General features: G+C 39.6%; 1 protein-coding gene across 1 annotated transcript in view; it reads right to left on the reverse strand.

Annotated features, from left to right (window-relative positions):
• Positions 1-12,754, reverse strand: part of abcc4 (ATP-binding cassette, sub-family C (CFTR/MRP), member 4) — a 55,030-nt gene that overhangs the window by 11,268 nt on the left and 31,008 nt on the right. The window contains exons 8-19 of the mRNA XM_048234396.1: positions 12,162-12,411; positions 10,034-10,135; positions 8,687-8,776; positions 8,118-8,309; positions 7,924-8,018; positions 7,248-7,334; positions 6,246-6,342; positions 5,910-6,131; positions 5,470-5,607; positions 3,898-3,935; positions 3,621-3,736; positions 1,761-1,907 (exon numbers count right to left, since the gene is read on the reverse strand). Of these exons, the coding sequence (XP_048090353.1) occupies positions 1,761-1,907; positions 3,621-3,736; positions 3,898-3,935; positions 5,470-5,607; positions 5,910-6,131; positions 6,246-6,342; positions 7,248-7,334; positions 7,924-8,018; positions 8,118-8,309; positions 8,687-8,776; positions 10,034-10,135; positions 12,162-12,411 (1,574 nt within the window). The remainder of the gene's footprint in view (positions 1-1,760; positions 1,908-3,620; positions 3,737-3,897; positions 3,936-5,469; positions 5,608-5,909; positions 6,132-6,245; positions 6,343-7,247; positions 7,335-7,923; positions 8,019-8,117; positions 8,310-8,686; positions 8,777-10,033; positions 10,136-12,161; positions 12,412-12,754) is intronic.

Below are 12,754 nucleotides of genomic sequence, written 5' to 3' on the forward strand. Positions count from 1 at the left end.
GGCATCTTCTGTTATATTCTGCCCCTTTCGTGCTCACGTGGATAATGCATATTTTATTTATACCCAACAGGGCAACTCTTCATTCAACACTGACACAAGCAAAAATCCTTAATCCTTATATTTGCTCATTCACTAGGGGCAACACCCAACCCGGTCACTAGGGGCAATACCCAACCCGGTCCGTGTAAACAGGTACGCTAACAAAATAGTCGTTACAACAAAGGTGACGTTCCACTGGAAATATATGACCTGGCTAAAGAGCATTCAAGGAAGCGCCTGGCATATAAGCAATTGACATCAGAAGTGTAAGAAAATCTCTAGTAAACAATGTTATTTGTCTAGTATCTTCATTGTTTGCTTGACACTTTGTTTTTAAATGTGAGGTGACTGACTACAAGTAGTAGTGAATGCAAGATGATTTGTATATATTAGATATATCTATCTAAATAATATATCTAGTAATTGTATTAGATATATCTATCTTAATTTTCATCTTCAGGTGTTTCATGTACAGTTTTTTGTCGTCTTTATCGGCAAATACAATATCCTCCACAATTATTGCCACCAATGGCAAATAACGGTAAATTATCTTAATCTCACTCTGCAAACTCATCTGGAATGAAAAGTGTGATTTTTCTAAAGAACAGAAACAACTTAAATAGATATTACTGGCATAGAGTATATATACACACGATATATCGGCGGCCGATATATTATTAGCCGATAAGTGAAAAAATGAAAATATTATTATCGGTCCGATAGAATTCTGGCCGATGATTTGCGCCAATATTTTTTACCGTCTGGCTACACTGAGCTAGCCTACTTGAGCTTGGTTGGCTATACTTTTTCCTCAATATAATGTCAGCGGTGTGAATGTATTTCACCTCTCTAACAAAATCTGTGGATATGCGTTCATTTGGGAATCTGTGCATCTCAAAATCCTCTCGTGAATGATCCGCCATTTAACCTTAACAGCGGAGCTCAGCCCTATCTAGAGCCGTCTTGTGCTGGTGTGTTTGCACTTTACCGCGCTGGTCGGGGAAACAAATAAACAAACTCGTTAGTGGGACGAGTACGTATGTAGGCTTAGTTCTAAGTTGTGTTTTAGTATTATATTTGCATTACTTTAGCTTGGGTTTTGTATTATTACCTAGAAATATGCTAACCATTCGTGCTTCAGTTCCAGACAGGTCATCATAATAAGTTATTAAAACCTTCTAGGCTAACCCCTTTAATTTCTGCTGCAGCAGGTTGTGCGCAACAGAGTAGACGGACATAAGATACAGTCTGAGGAGTTGCAGCTTTATTCAGTTACCTGCAGTTGAAACTAAACCTAAGTTTTCCTCACAAACTCTGATTACTGTAGCTTATTCCAAGCTGAGCCGTTTATGAGCGTTTAGTCCTAAATGAACTCAAACTCTCTAGCCACTCACTCGCAATTCACTGACGTCAGGTTCACTTAAAGGAGCCACACATACTGTAGGGCTAGGCTACTGTTATGTTGTTGACTGCTGTACTATTGAGGACTATTATGAGTTCTGTCCATCATTTGGTAGTAGGTAAAATTACTGCAATAAAATTATGCTTATTAAATGCTTTCCCCAAATCACTTTTCACAATTTTTTTTCAAGAGTAATATTATCGGTTATCGTATCGGTCACAACAAACCAATAAATATCGGTTATCGTTATCGGCCCTAAAATTACATATCATAGATAGATAGATAGATAGATAGATAGATAGATATCATACAGACTTACCAACTGGGTTGACATCAAAGAAGCGAACAGGCGTGCGCAGAATGCAGTTGAACATGCGATTATGCAGCGTCTGAGTTGCACGTACAAGTACTGTGAACGTCATCAGACTCCGCATTAATCCAAACAGTAGTGTAGCTCCCGTCAAACCTGACACCCAGAGAGGAAATACATTTAAATGGACAAGGGAAAAACGTCATATCTGCTCATTAAAAAGTAATACTGAACCCATCTACAATACAAATGCATTTAAATCAGTGTGTGATGTTTTGGGCTTTCAAATTTCAAATATACAATAACAATAAATAAATTCTACTCCATTCTATTAGTTGTTTTGCTAATGCCTCTTTCAATTATAGGTCCTGTAGATTACAGGGACATCCTTTCAGGAATTATCTGTGATTTTTGATATTCACAAATTAAGTTAAATTCTGGAACATTTCCCTCTTGTGCCTGTTCATACATAACGTTTTTAAAATCAAGGACAGCACTTAAAAGTACCCTACCTTTTACAAGGTTTCCACTCTCCAAGAAAATAAACTGTTGCCCATTATCAATGAGGAACATTGCCCCGCGACATTGCTAAAAAAGCTAATGATATTCCGGAAATTCAATGACCCGTGGGAACCAATCAAATCGGCGTATCTGATGTATGCGGGCCAGAGGCGAGCTAAACTGATGACGACAGCGCTGCAACGTTGGAGGTCAGTAAACATCGGTCGTAGTGTTATCCAATTGTGTCGAAGTCCGGAATCATTCAAAGTAAACATTGGTCTAGTGTTATCCAATTGCATGCAGTGAGATTTTCAAATGCATGCTTGGTGCCACCCCTCGAGTTGGGCCATTACATTGTTCGTGGCCAGACCCTTAATCTTTCTAGATTACCAGAGTCTGGATTTTCCAGGCTAAAAGTGCCAGCATTTTTATGAAAATATAGTGCACCTCGCGTTTTTAAGCAACAAAGCGCATCATGTCTGATCCTCCGCTAAATCAGCATGCACTGGCAAAGTTTTTTTTTTTTTTTTTTTTAACTTTATTGCCCATAGACCCACACACACATTAAACACACTCTCAAAGAGAGGTTAAAAACAACCAAAAAGAAAAGGAGGAAACACTGGCAAAGTTTAAAAGGTGCTGTTGAGTGCGGTCTTTGATTTAAAATTACCTGAAGGATTCAGCACCCAGTAAAGGTGTTGAACGCCTTTGTTTTACTGCCTGTTCATACATGCCATGAGAATAGCAAATAGATGGAAGATGGCCACTCCAGCAGTAATACTGTAATGCTGTTTATGAATGCAAATCATATGAATTATATGGCATCATATGCTATGCACAGTTTTTATGTCAAATTGTGATTTGTTGGCTTGCTCCACAAGGACAATGTCCCAGCAATGTTACTGCTTGCATTCACAACACAGCCATACAGGCATTTGTCCGGAAATGCTACTAGGCTAATGCCTTAGGCCTTGTGGTACTGATCACACCACTTTACTTTGTCCCCTTTATATTTAGCTTCAGTTTTCCATTTTCTACATTTGCTGTGTTCCAATTCCATACTTCTGTACTTATAATATCTAATATGAGTGCTAATATTAGTGTTGGAATACAGTCACTGTATTCACATTGGCTACGAAATTGCAGCGTTCTGTTCGCAAACCATAAAAATAGTTTTGATTTTTTTGTAGCAGGAATAGGAATGCTTCAGTTTTGTGTCTGGTGTGGCCTATGACAGGTCAATAAAGACCTGTAAGCATTTTATGGAATAGGTTAGTCTTATTCATATCACTTTGACAACCAAAAGCATTCATTACAGTGAGTGAGTGAGTGAGTGTGTGCGTGTATAAGCAAAGAACACATTGTCACCTGCATATATGCCAAGATAAAAGCCTAAGTCCAGTTCTTGATGTGTTGATATGTTGTTGTGAGAGAAGCCATCAGTAATAGCCACCGTGCTGTTCAGCTCTGCCTGCTTGGTAGCCCTGTCAATTACAAATAATAACAATAACAATAATAATAATAATAATAATAATAATAATAATAATAATAATAATAATAATAATAATAAAAAAAAACAAGAATGCTGAGGAAAAACAAAATACAGGTTATTCTAAAAGGGGACCATTGAAATAAATATTCTTACCAGTATGCTAACCACCAGTCCTGAAGAATATAGGTGACCTTCAAAGACAAATACATGACATTAACAATATACACAAATATCGATCTAGTCTACCTTCATTTGATCTCGGCATCACTAAAAATGAATGAATGAATGAATGAATGAATGAATGAATGAATGAATGAATGGCAATCAAAGAGGCTTAACGTGAGGATACATGGGCCAAATTTTTGCTGCTGGGCAACCACATAACCAGTTCCAGTGTTCTGACTGGATGATCCTGAAAATGTGGCTACTGATGATTAAAGTTCTTTAGAAAAAAAATGTTGGCCAATATTGTTGGAAACATGCCAGAACCACAAGGTTAGGAACATTGGAACACTTAGGAACATTGCCTTGCAATATTGCTCATAAAGGTGCCTTGTGTATCATCAGCTTAAAGAGTAACCTGCAGAACCTGTACCAGAAGGGCATGTAGCAGAGTGTGCAGACAAGCCGTTATTTAATCTCCCTCTCGTTTGTTAGTGTGCAGTGGAGTTTGGGAAGAGTAGTGAATCAAAGATTTAATCATGCGTTCCATTTGTACGTGGTGGCTTGTGACCAGAGCTAGTGAGCGGAGCAGATGGAATTTTGTTGGAGCGCGGAGCGCTTTTTAATTTAGAGGCTGGCGCAGCCACTCTGTTCCGCTCCAATTTCGCTCCGATACCGCTCACACCACGAGTCTGAGGCATGCCCAAATCCACCCTGAACTCACGTCTTCCTAATAAAACTAAGACCGTTAAATTTCAAAGATTGGCCATTGTAAGTTTGTTGATGGGGATGGAGTTTGTTAAATATTTTAGAAAGGAAACAGAGAAGTCATCCAACTGTACTATTTCTACAAAACAACTAGATACTAACAATGTAGAGCAAGAACAACCATGTGGTGACACCGTTTCAGTGAATAAAGATTCATTTTGGAATCTAAGAAGGCACATTTCGCGAAAACATGAGTGTGTGCAACAGAGAGCAAAGAAAAACGTGAGCAATTTGAATATGCTTCATATAAAGTAGAAGGCTAAAACTTGGATGCTAAGCCTGTATTCTTCAGGCAATTAATCCGACTGATCCCTTTAGTTTTAGGCTTATGTGTATTGATGTTGCCAAGCTTGTTCGTTGTTGCCTTTTAAAATAAATGTTCTATGAGTAAAATATATTGCCGTTGCTCTTAGTTCTTTGGGACTGAAGTTTTCTCCTTCTTTTAAATTGGAGAGAGCGTGGAGCAAGGAGCGAAATTGAGTGGAGTGACCTGACGCGAATTTGAGCGGAGGAGCGGCCAAGAGAACAGCCACCTGAGCAAGGAGCGGGATATTCGCACCGGTCAGCTCCGCTCAAAAGCTCTGCTTGTGACAACCCGTAACTTGTGAAGTGAACTGGGGCTCGCCGTGAACTAGGGGTCCATTGATTTGTATGAGACAGCTCCTCGTCAGACTTCTTGTTTTTTGGTCATCTTAGTACTCGTAAGAAGAGCCCTTTGTACAAATGGAACGCACGATAAGACTGGTAGTTTGGTAGTCAATTTACAACCAAACCCTAACCCATGCTTTGACCTACCTGAGCAAGAAGACTGAGCAGAATAAGCCCGAGCAAAACCAAGACATTCGCTCCTGCTCGCAGATACTTCACATACAGGCCGACTGCTATTGTGCCCTCAGAACGAGATTCCTCGGCCATGGTCTGAACTTGCTCTGCCTGTCAAGAGAAAAAAAGTCATACATCTCAACATTCACATTTTACCACAGAAAAGCAGCCCAGCCAGGCATACAGGTAAATGTTATGCACTGTTATATTTGTCTACATTGATTTAGAACAGAACGGATTACGTTTCACAAATGATTGCCTGAAGCCATCAAGTTAGCTGGAACAAAGCACACTATATCCATGAAAAAAGGAGTGTAAAAGTATGCCTTTCCTGTTTAAAGTTCACTATGTATATTCACAGAGATATTATTGCCCCCAATTCACACACCAGACTGCATTGGTGTTGGGCTTACCGGCAGGCTGTCTGATGCATCTTGAACAGACTGGAGTGACGATGCCTGTGAGCGCACAGAGTTCTGAGAAATGGTTCGGCTGCGAGCAGACCTTAGTGTGGCGCCCTGCGAAGCATCCACACCAGGGGTCGTCTCCTCCTCTTCCTCACTCTTAAGCAAAGACGTGAAATCTAGCCCCGAGTTTTGCAACTCTAAAAAGGTCCCTTTAGTCACCATGTGACCCTGCAACACATCCAAAAGAAAAGAAATTGGAACGATTTCATTTTGTAACTGGTAGCTTGTGTAGAGGTGTGTGTTTTTGAAAAGGGAACCTGAAAATGAATTAAAGGAACACACCTCTTTCAAAACCAGGATCTGATCTGCAGCTTTAAGGTACTGTAGCTGATGGGTCACCAGTATGCGAGGCTTCTTCTTTAGTAGACCACAAATACACCTGGTTAAAAGCAGATGAACGTGTAAACAAACTTCCCCTCAAAAGTAGTTGTTCTGTATGAACGGTTTTAATTTCAATAGAAGTTGCTAAATTAAATGTTTAAAAAGCGCCTCACTCTTGCCTAGTCTCAGTAGCTTTAGTCTCATCATATCAGTGTTATCATATAGTATGTTTATTTTCAATAAGGCCCTCACTCTCAATGTTGACCTTTTTCTCTCTGTCTCAGTAAAAATGAAACGGTTTACCTTGAAAGATCAAGGTAAAAAATGAATGACTGGGCAGGTTATCTATCGGCTGGCGATAAATCACCACTCCGGGGTCCTTAACATCGCTAATTGACAGGGAACGTAGCAACAGGACAAACATTCTAATTGACAGGGAAAGTGACCAGAGCCTTATAGATAGAGAGTTGCGACAACCTCAACCCCATCTATAAAGATCTGAAAGTGACCAGAGCCTTATAGATAGAGAGTTGCGACAACCTCAACCCCATCTATAAGCATCTGAAAGTGACAAGAGCCTTATAGATAGAGAGTTGCGACAACCTCAACCCCATCTATAAGGATCTGAAAGTGACAAGGGACAAACATTCCAAATTGACAGGGAACATGAATGCAGAAAGCATAAAATATGGGAGGTTGCGAGTAATATTTATGTTCTATATGTTCAATACTTATCAATCTAAACATCTGGACGAGCCTGAGGGCAATCTGTTCCATAGCAGCTAGGAGTTGTTAAAGTGCTCATTGTTTTTACCAAAGTGTATATTTTTTTCCATGCATCCGAATTTTAGGCTTGTATGTTGTACAGACCAACCCAGAGAACACACATGAAAACTCAATCTTCTGAGGTGAAGTCAACTTACTGCTCAAACAAATGCAATCTCTGAGATGAAGTCAACTTACTGCTCAAACAAATGTCTCCCGACTTCAGAGTCCACAGCACTCAGGGGATCATCCAGCAAATAGATGTCAGCATCCTGATACACAGCTCTAAAGCACACATGGAGCACAAAGCACAAACACTTTAATTAACATCAATCCTGCAGAGCCGAATGAATGTATTTAGTTCATTGCATCCCAAACTTTGTTTTAAGACACTTTGTTTTTGTTAGCTGAAGGGCTAGTTTCAGTATAAAGGATATAGGATATAGGATATAGGTTACGCAGAATGTAAAGCCATGGGTCTATTTGGTCCACTCACATTTTGCCAAAACAGAACTAGATGTACATCTTAAAAGGTATCAAAGGGACCACCGCATGTTGCTGCCTCCTACTATATGTGGAAAATAAAGCACACCTTCAAAGTCCCCACAAACTAGCTAACGGCTTAGAGAGGGTAGAGAAGTGCCGCACACTCTTTCTCTATAGACACTTTCAACAATAAAAACAAAAACAATGCTTGAACGTTCTATTTGGGCCCCAATCTACTTCCTTTGCATTAAGATAACATATGGAATGTTAAAAAGGAAGTCTTGTGGGGCCAACTATGATGCTGATAATGGAACTCTTGAAAGGGTCCATATCAATGCTTTTATTTAAATCAGTAACGTTTCGGCCTGGGGCCTTCTTCAGATCATACCTGGCAAGGTTAACACGAGCTTTCTGTCCTCCACTGAGGGTCGCCCCCCTGTCACCTATTATAGTGAGGTCCCCCTGAGGGAGCAGCTCCATGTCCTGCGGGCAGAATAAACATATCAGTCAACAATGGGACAAACAATTAAGGAATTGAGTTATAAATAGTATCACTTAGACAACAGTACGTAAAGTAAGTACCCTCTTCAAAGCACAGGCTCTCAAGACCCTCTCATAATTCTGCGTCTGCAAGTCTTTGCCAAACAAGATGTTGCTGCGGATGGTCCCTGGAAACACCCAGGGCTGCTGAGAGGCATAGGTCAGTTCGCCGTTAACCTCGACCACGCCTTTATCTGGTGGCAGCTCTCCCAAGATGGCACTGAGCAGGGAGGACTGTGGAGGCCACAGGAAGATGATATTTGGTGTGAAAACTTTCACTGTGAATAATATGTATTTATATATAACTAATATTAGTATAAGAGTATGCATCTATTTTCTGTAAATCGCTTTGGAGAAAAGTGTCTTTATAACTATATCAACGATGTATAAATCTTTTTAAGGAAAAGTTCGACCAGAATGTGAGTGACAAACATTAAGAAATCACAAGAGAGTAGTCGCACTTCGCAAGGCAAAGCATGTTACTGAGTGACCACACATTCTTTTTAGAACTTTCCTTGGTATTCATATTTGGATGAATATCCATCCTGTTTTTTCATGCATGCTCTGGGTCTGAGACTGAGGACAAATTAAGTTTAAGACATAAATCTCACCTTTCCTGCTCCAACTGGTCCGATAACAGCCAGCAGTTCACCTGGCTTTACAGTGAAGGACACGCGCTGCAGTGTTGGTGCATCAATTGTCTAAGTAAAGAACAGACACATCCATTTCATATCCATTCATATTATTTATTCACCAATCCAAATGTATTGATTTATATGGCGCCCAGAGGTGAAAGGAGGACGCTACGGTCCAGCGCTGCGTACCAGCAGGTCCAGTGACGGTACACAGTACTGGAAAGAGACGAGAGCAGCTGCGGCCCAGAAGCAGGTCTGCCAACTATAACATGCTGAGCGCGAATCTCACGTAACAGACACATCTCACTCCTGCACGTCACACATCCCTTTCCTCACATCCCTTCTCTCACGCTTTCTTTCTTTCCTTGAATTTCCCCTGTGGATAAATAAAGTATCTATATATCTATCTATCTATCTATGCTAACTTGTGTTTGTGATTTTTAAATGAAACTGACAATACGATCCGTGCATTAAAGCAGACGTAATGTGGGCCTAAAACACTGTACATACTGTATTTATTAGGCTATTGTCTAGGAGTACATCTGACTGTCTCAAAACGACAGTGTCATATTTATCAACCAATCACCGAACAACTAAACTAAATCAACACAGCACAGTAATATTATCTTCTGTCCGATGTATTGGTAGACTATCTTCGTTCACATAAAGAAATTTCAGTGACAGCCTGAAACAAACCAACTTTATATAACGTTAGAAGAAGGTTGTGGTCATAGTACCGGCAATAATTTAAAACTACTTTCACCCCTGATAGCGCCATTAACAATAGACATTGACTAAAGTGAGGATTGATCTGTGGACAGTCAAACGGTGCAAACGATATTGATGACGACAAGGTGACGGGCTTAATCACTGTGGGGGATTCAATTTTGTTTTTAGTTATAAGTATATATACTCTTTTGATCCCGTGAGGGAAATTTGGTCTCTGCATTTATCCCAATTAGTGAATTAGTGAAACACACTCAGCACACAGTGTACACACAGTGAGGTGAAGCACACACTAATCCCGGCGCAGTGAGCTGCCTGCAACAACAGCGGCGCTCGGAGAGCAGTGAGGAGTTAGGTGCCTTGCTCAAGGGCACTTCAGCCGTGCCTACTGGTCGGGGTTCGAACCGGCAACCCTCCGGTTTCAAGTCCCAAGCGCTAACCAGTAGGCCACGGCTGCCCAAACAAGCTACGCATAAATCATGCAAAAAGTGTGTGTGTGTATGCGTGCGTGCGTGCCTGCGTGCGTGCATGTATGTGTGCGCGTCTGCCTGTTCTTGTGTTTGTGCATATACTGTGTGTGGTGTGAGTGGACCAGACCTTGTCCCAGTAGCACATGAGATCCCGTATCTCCATAGAACTCGCTTTTGTCTTCATCACAGGTAGGGGTGACTTTTCAATCTCATCAAGCAACAGGAACGTCTACAGAGATTAAGCACAAAGAGCACTGCTAGAATGGCTTTAAAGTACCGTTCGGAACAGTTCACTGTTGTTTGTTTGGTTCTATTGTTTGATGACCATTTACAGTGTGTTGTCACAGCTGCTGTAGACTTCACTGAAAGAAATGTCTGTCACACCAATGGGTTGAGTAACAGGACCTAAGGCTACTAGTTGGCTGTAGCATTCGCCACCTCAGTGGAAAGGCACTACAAGGAGCTAAAATTAACACAAGGAGCTAAAATTAACACAAGGAGTTAACACAAGGAGCTAAAATTAACACAAGGAGCTAAAATTAACACAAGGAGCTAAAATTAACACAAGGAGCTAAAATTAACACAAGGAGCTAAAATTAACACAAGGAGCTAAAATTAACACAAGGAGCTAAAATTAACACAAGGAGCTAAAATTAACACAAGGAGCTAAAATTAACACAAGGAGCTAAAATTAACACAAGGAGCTAAAATTAACACAAGGAGCTAAAATTAACACAAGGAGCTAAAATTAACACAAGGAGCTAAAATTAACACAAGGAGCTAAAATTAACACAAGGAGCTAAAATTAACACAAGGAGCTAAAATTAACACAAGGAGCTAAAATTAACACAAGGAGCTAAAATTAACACAAGGAGCTAAAATTAACACAAGGAGCTAAAATTAACACAAGGAGCTAAAATTAACACAAGGAGCTAAAATTAACACAAGGAGCTAAAATTAACACAAGGAGCTAAAATTAACACAAGGAGCTAAAATTAACACAAGGAGCTAAAATTAACACAAGGAGCTAAAATTAACACAAGGAGCTAAAATTAACACAAGGAGCTAAAATTAACACAAGGAGCTAAAATTAACACAAGGAGCTAAAATTAACACAAGGAGCTAAAATTAACACAAGGAGCTAAAATTAACACAAGGAGCTAAAATTAACACAAGGAGCTAAAATTAACACAAGGAGCTAAAATTAACACAAGGAGCTAAAATTAACACAAGGAGCTAAAATTAACACAAGGAGCTAAAATTAACACAAGGAGCTAAAATTAACACAAGGAGCTAAAATTAACACAAGGAGCTAAAATTAACACAAGGAGCTAAAATTAACACAAGGAGCTAAAATTAACACAAGGAGCTAAAATTAACACAAGGAGCTAAAATTAACACAAGGAGCTAAAATTAACACAAGGAGCTAAAATTAACACAAGGAGCTAAAATTAACACAAGGAGCTAAAATTAACACAAGGAGCTAAAATTAACACAAGGAGCTAAAATTAACACAAGGAGCTAAAATTAACACAAGGAGCTAAAATTAACACAAGGAGCTAAAATTAACACAAGGAGCTAAAATTAACACAAGGAGCTAAAATTAACACAAGGAGCTAAAATTAACACAAGGAGCTAAAATTAACACAAGGAGCTAAAATTAACACAAGGAGCTAAAATTAACACAAGGAGCTAAAATTAACACAAGGAGCTAAAATTAACACAAGGAGCTAAAATTAACACAAGGAGCTAAAATTAACACAAGGAGCTAAAATTAACACAAGGAGCTAAAATTAACACAAGGAGCTAAAATTAACACAAGGAGCTAAAATTAACACAAGGAGCTAAAATTAACACAAGGAGCTAAAATTAACACAAGGAGCTAAAATTAACACAAGGAGCTAAAATTAACACAAGGAGCTAAAATTAACACAAGGAGCTAAAATTAACACAAGGAGCTAAAATTAACACAAGGAGCTAAAATTAACACAAGGAGCTAAAGTGTGAACGGACCTGTATATGTTTGTCTTGTACCACAAAGCAGTTTTAAAGTGATCCATGGCATGACTATTTAGGTTTCACTGTTTGTTTAATCCCATGTATCTATTCTACATCCATAGATTAAACACCCAAAGGCGCAAATACTCAACATTAGCATAAGCAATCTGTTCTATTTAATCTTCAATCTTGTATGAGTCTTTGAGTGTCTTGAAAAGCGCTATTTAAATTCAAAGTATTATTATCAATATTATTACCTTGATCCTGTGGATGCTGACCATAGATTCAGAGAGCTTCTCGATAGCCGCCGGAAAAAAAAGAGTAACGGTGAGGCGTACTGCAGTGTACAGGGAGACCGTCTTGAACACACGACTGGCTGTGATGGGGTTTCCCAGCAACACGTACACCGTGAAGGTCACAAACAATATGACTTTGCTGGCTGAGAAGAAGAAGCCCATGTTGAGGCCCCGAAGATACGAGCTGGACATTATCTTGGATATTTCTTTCCTGAAAGTACAAATCAGAGCATCTTGTCAAACAGTCACTCTTAAAGAATTGGTATTAAAAAAAAAAAAAAAAAAAAAAATGGAATGTACCGTTATGTACTGGTACACAAAGAAATGGGCTGCTGTAAGTGCTTCCAAGGCAAGCATCCTGACTGCTACCTAGCTTGGGCTGCTAGCAATTTTGTGGTTGCGTTGTCTGAAAATCTGCATGAGGCGGTGGTAGTGTAGTGGCTAAAGAGCTTGGCTAATAAGCAGCAGCCTGAAAGATTGTGGGTTCAATACCCAGCGTCCACCGTTGTATCCATGAGAAAGACACTTAACCCCAACGGGATTAAAATGGCCCT

This window comes from Alosa alosa, chromosome 23 (assembly GCF_017589495.1).
Source record: "Alosa alosa isolate M-15738 ecotype Scorff River chromosome 23, AALO_Geno_1.1, whole genome shotgun sequence".
Classification (NCBI taxonomy): domain Eukaryota; kingdom Metazoa; phylum Chordata; class Actinopteri; order Clupeiformes; family Clupeidae; genus Alosa; species Alosa alosa.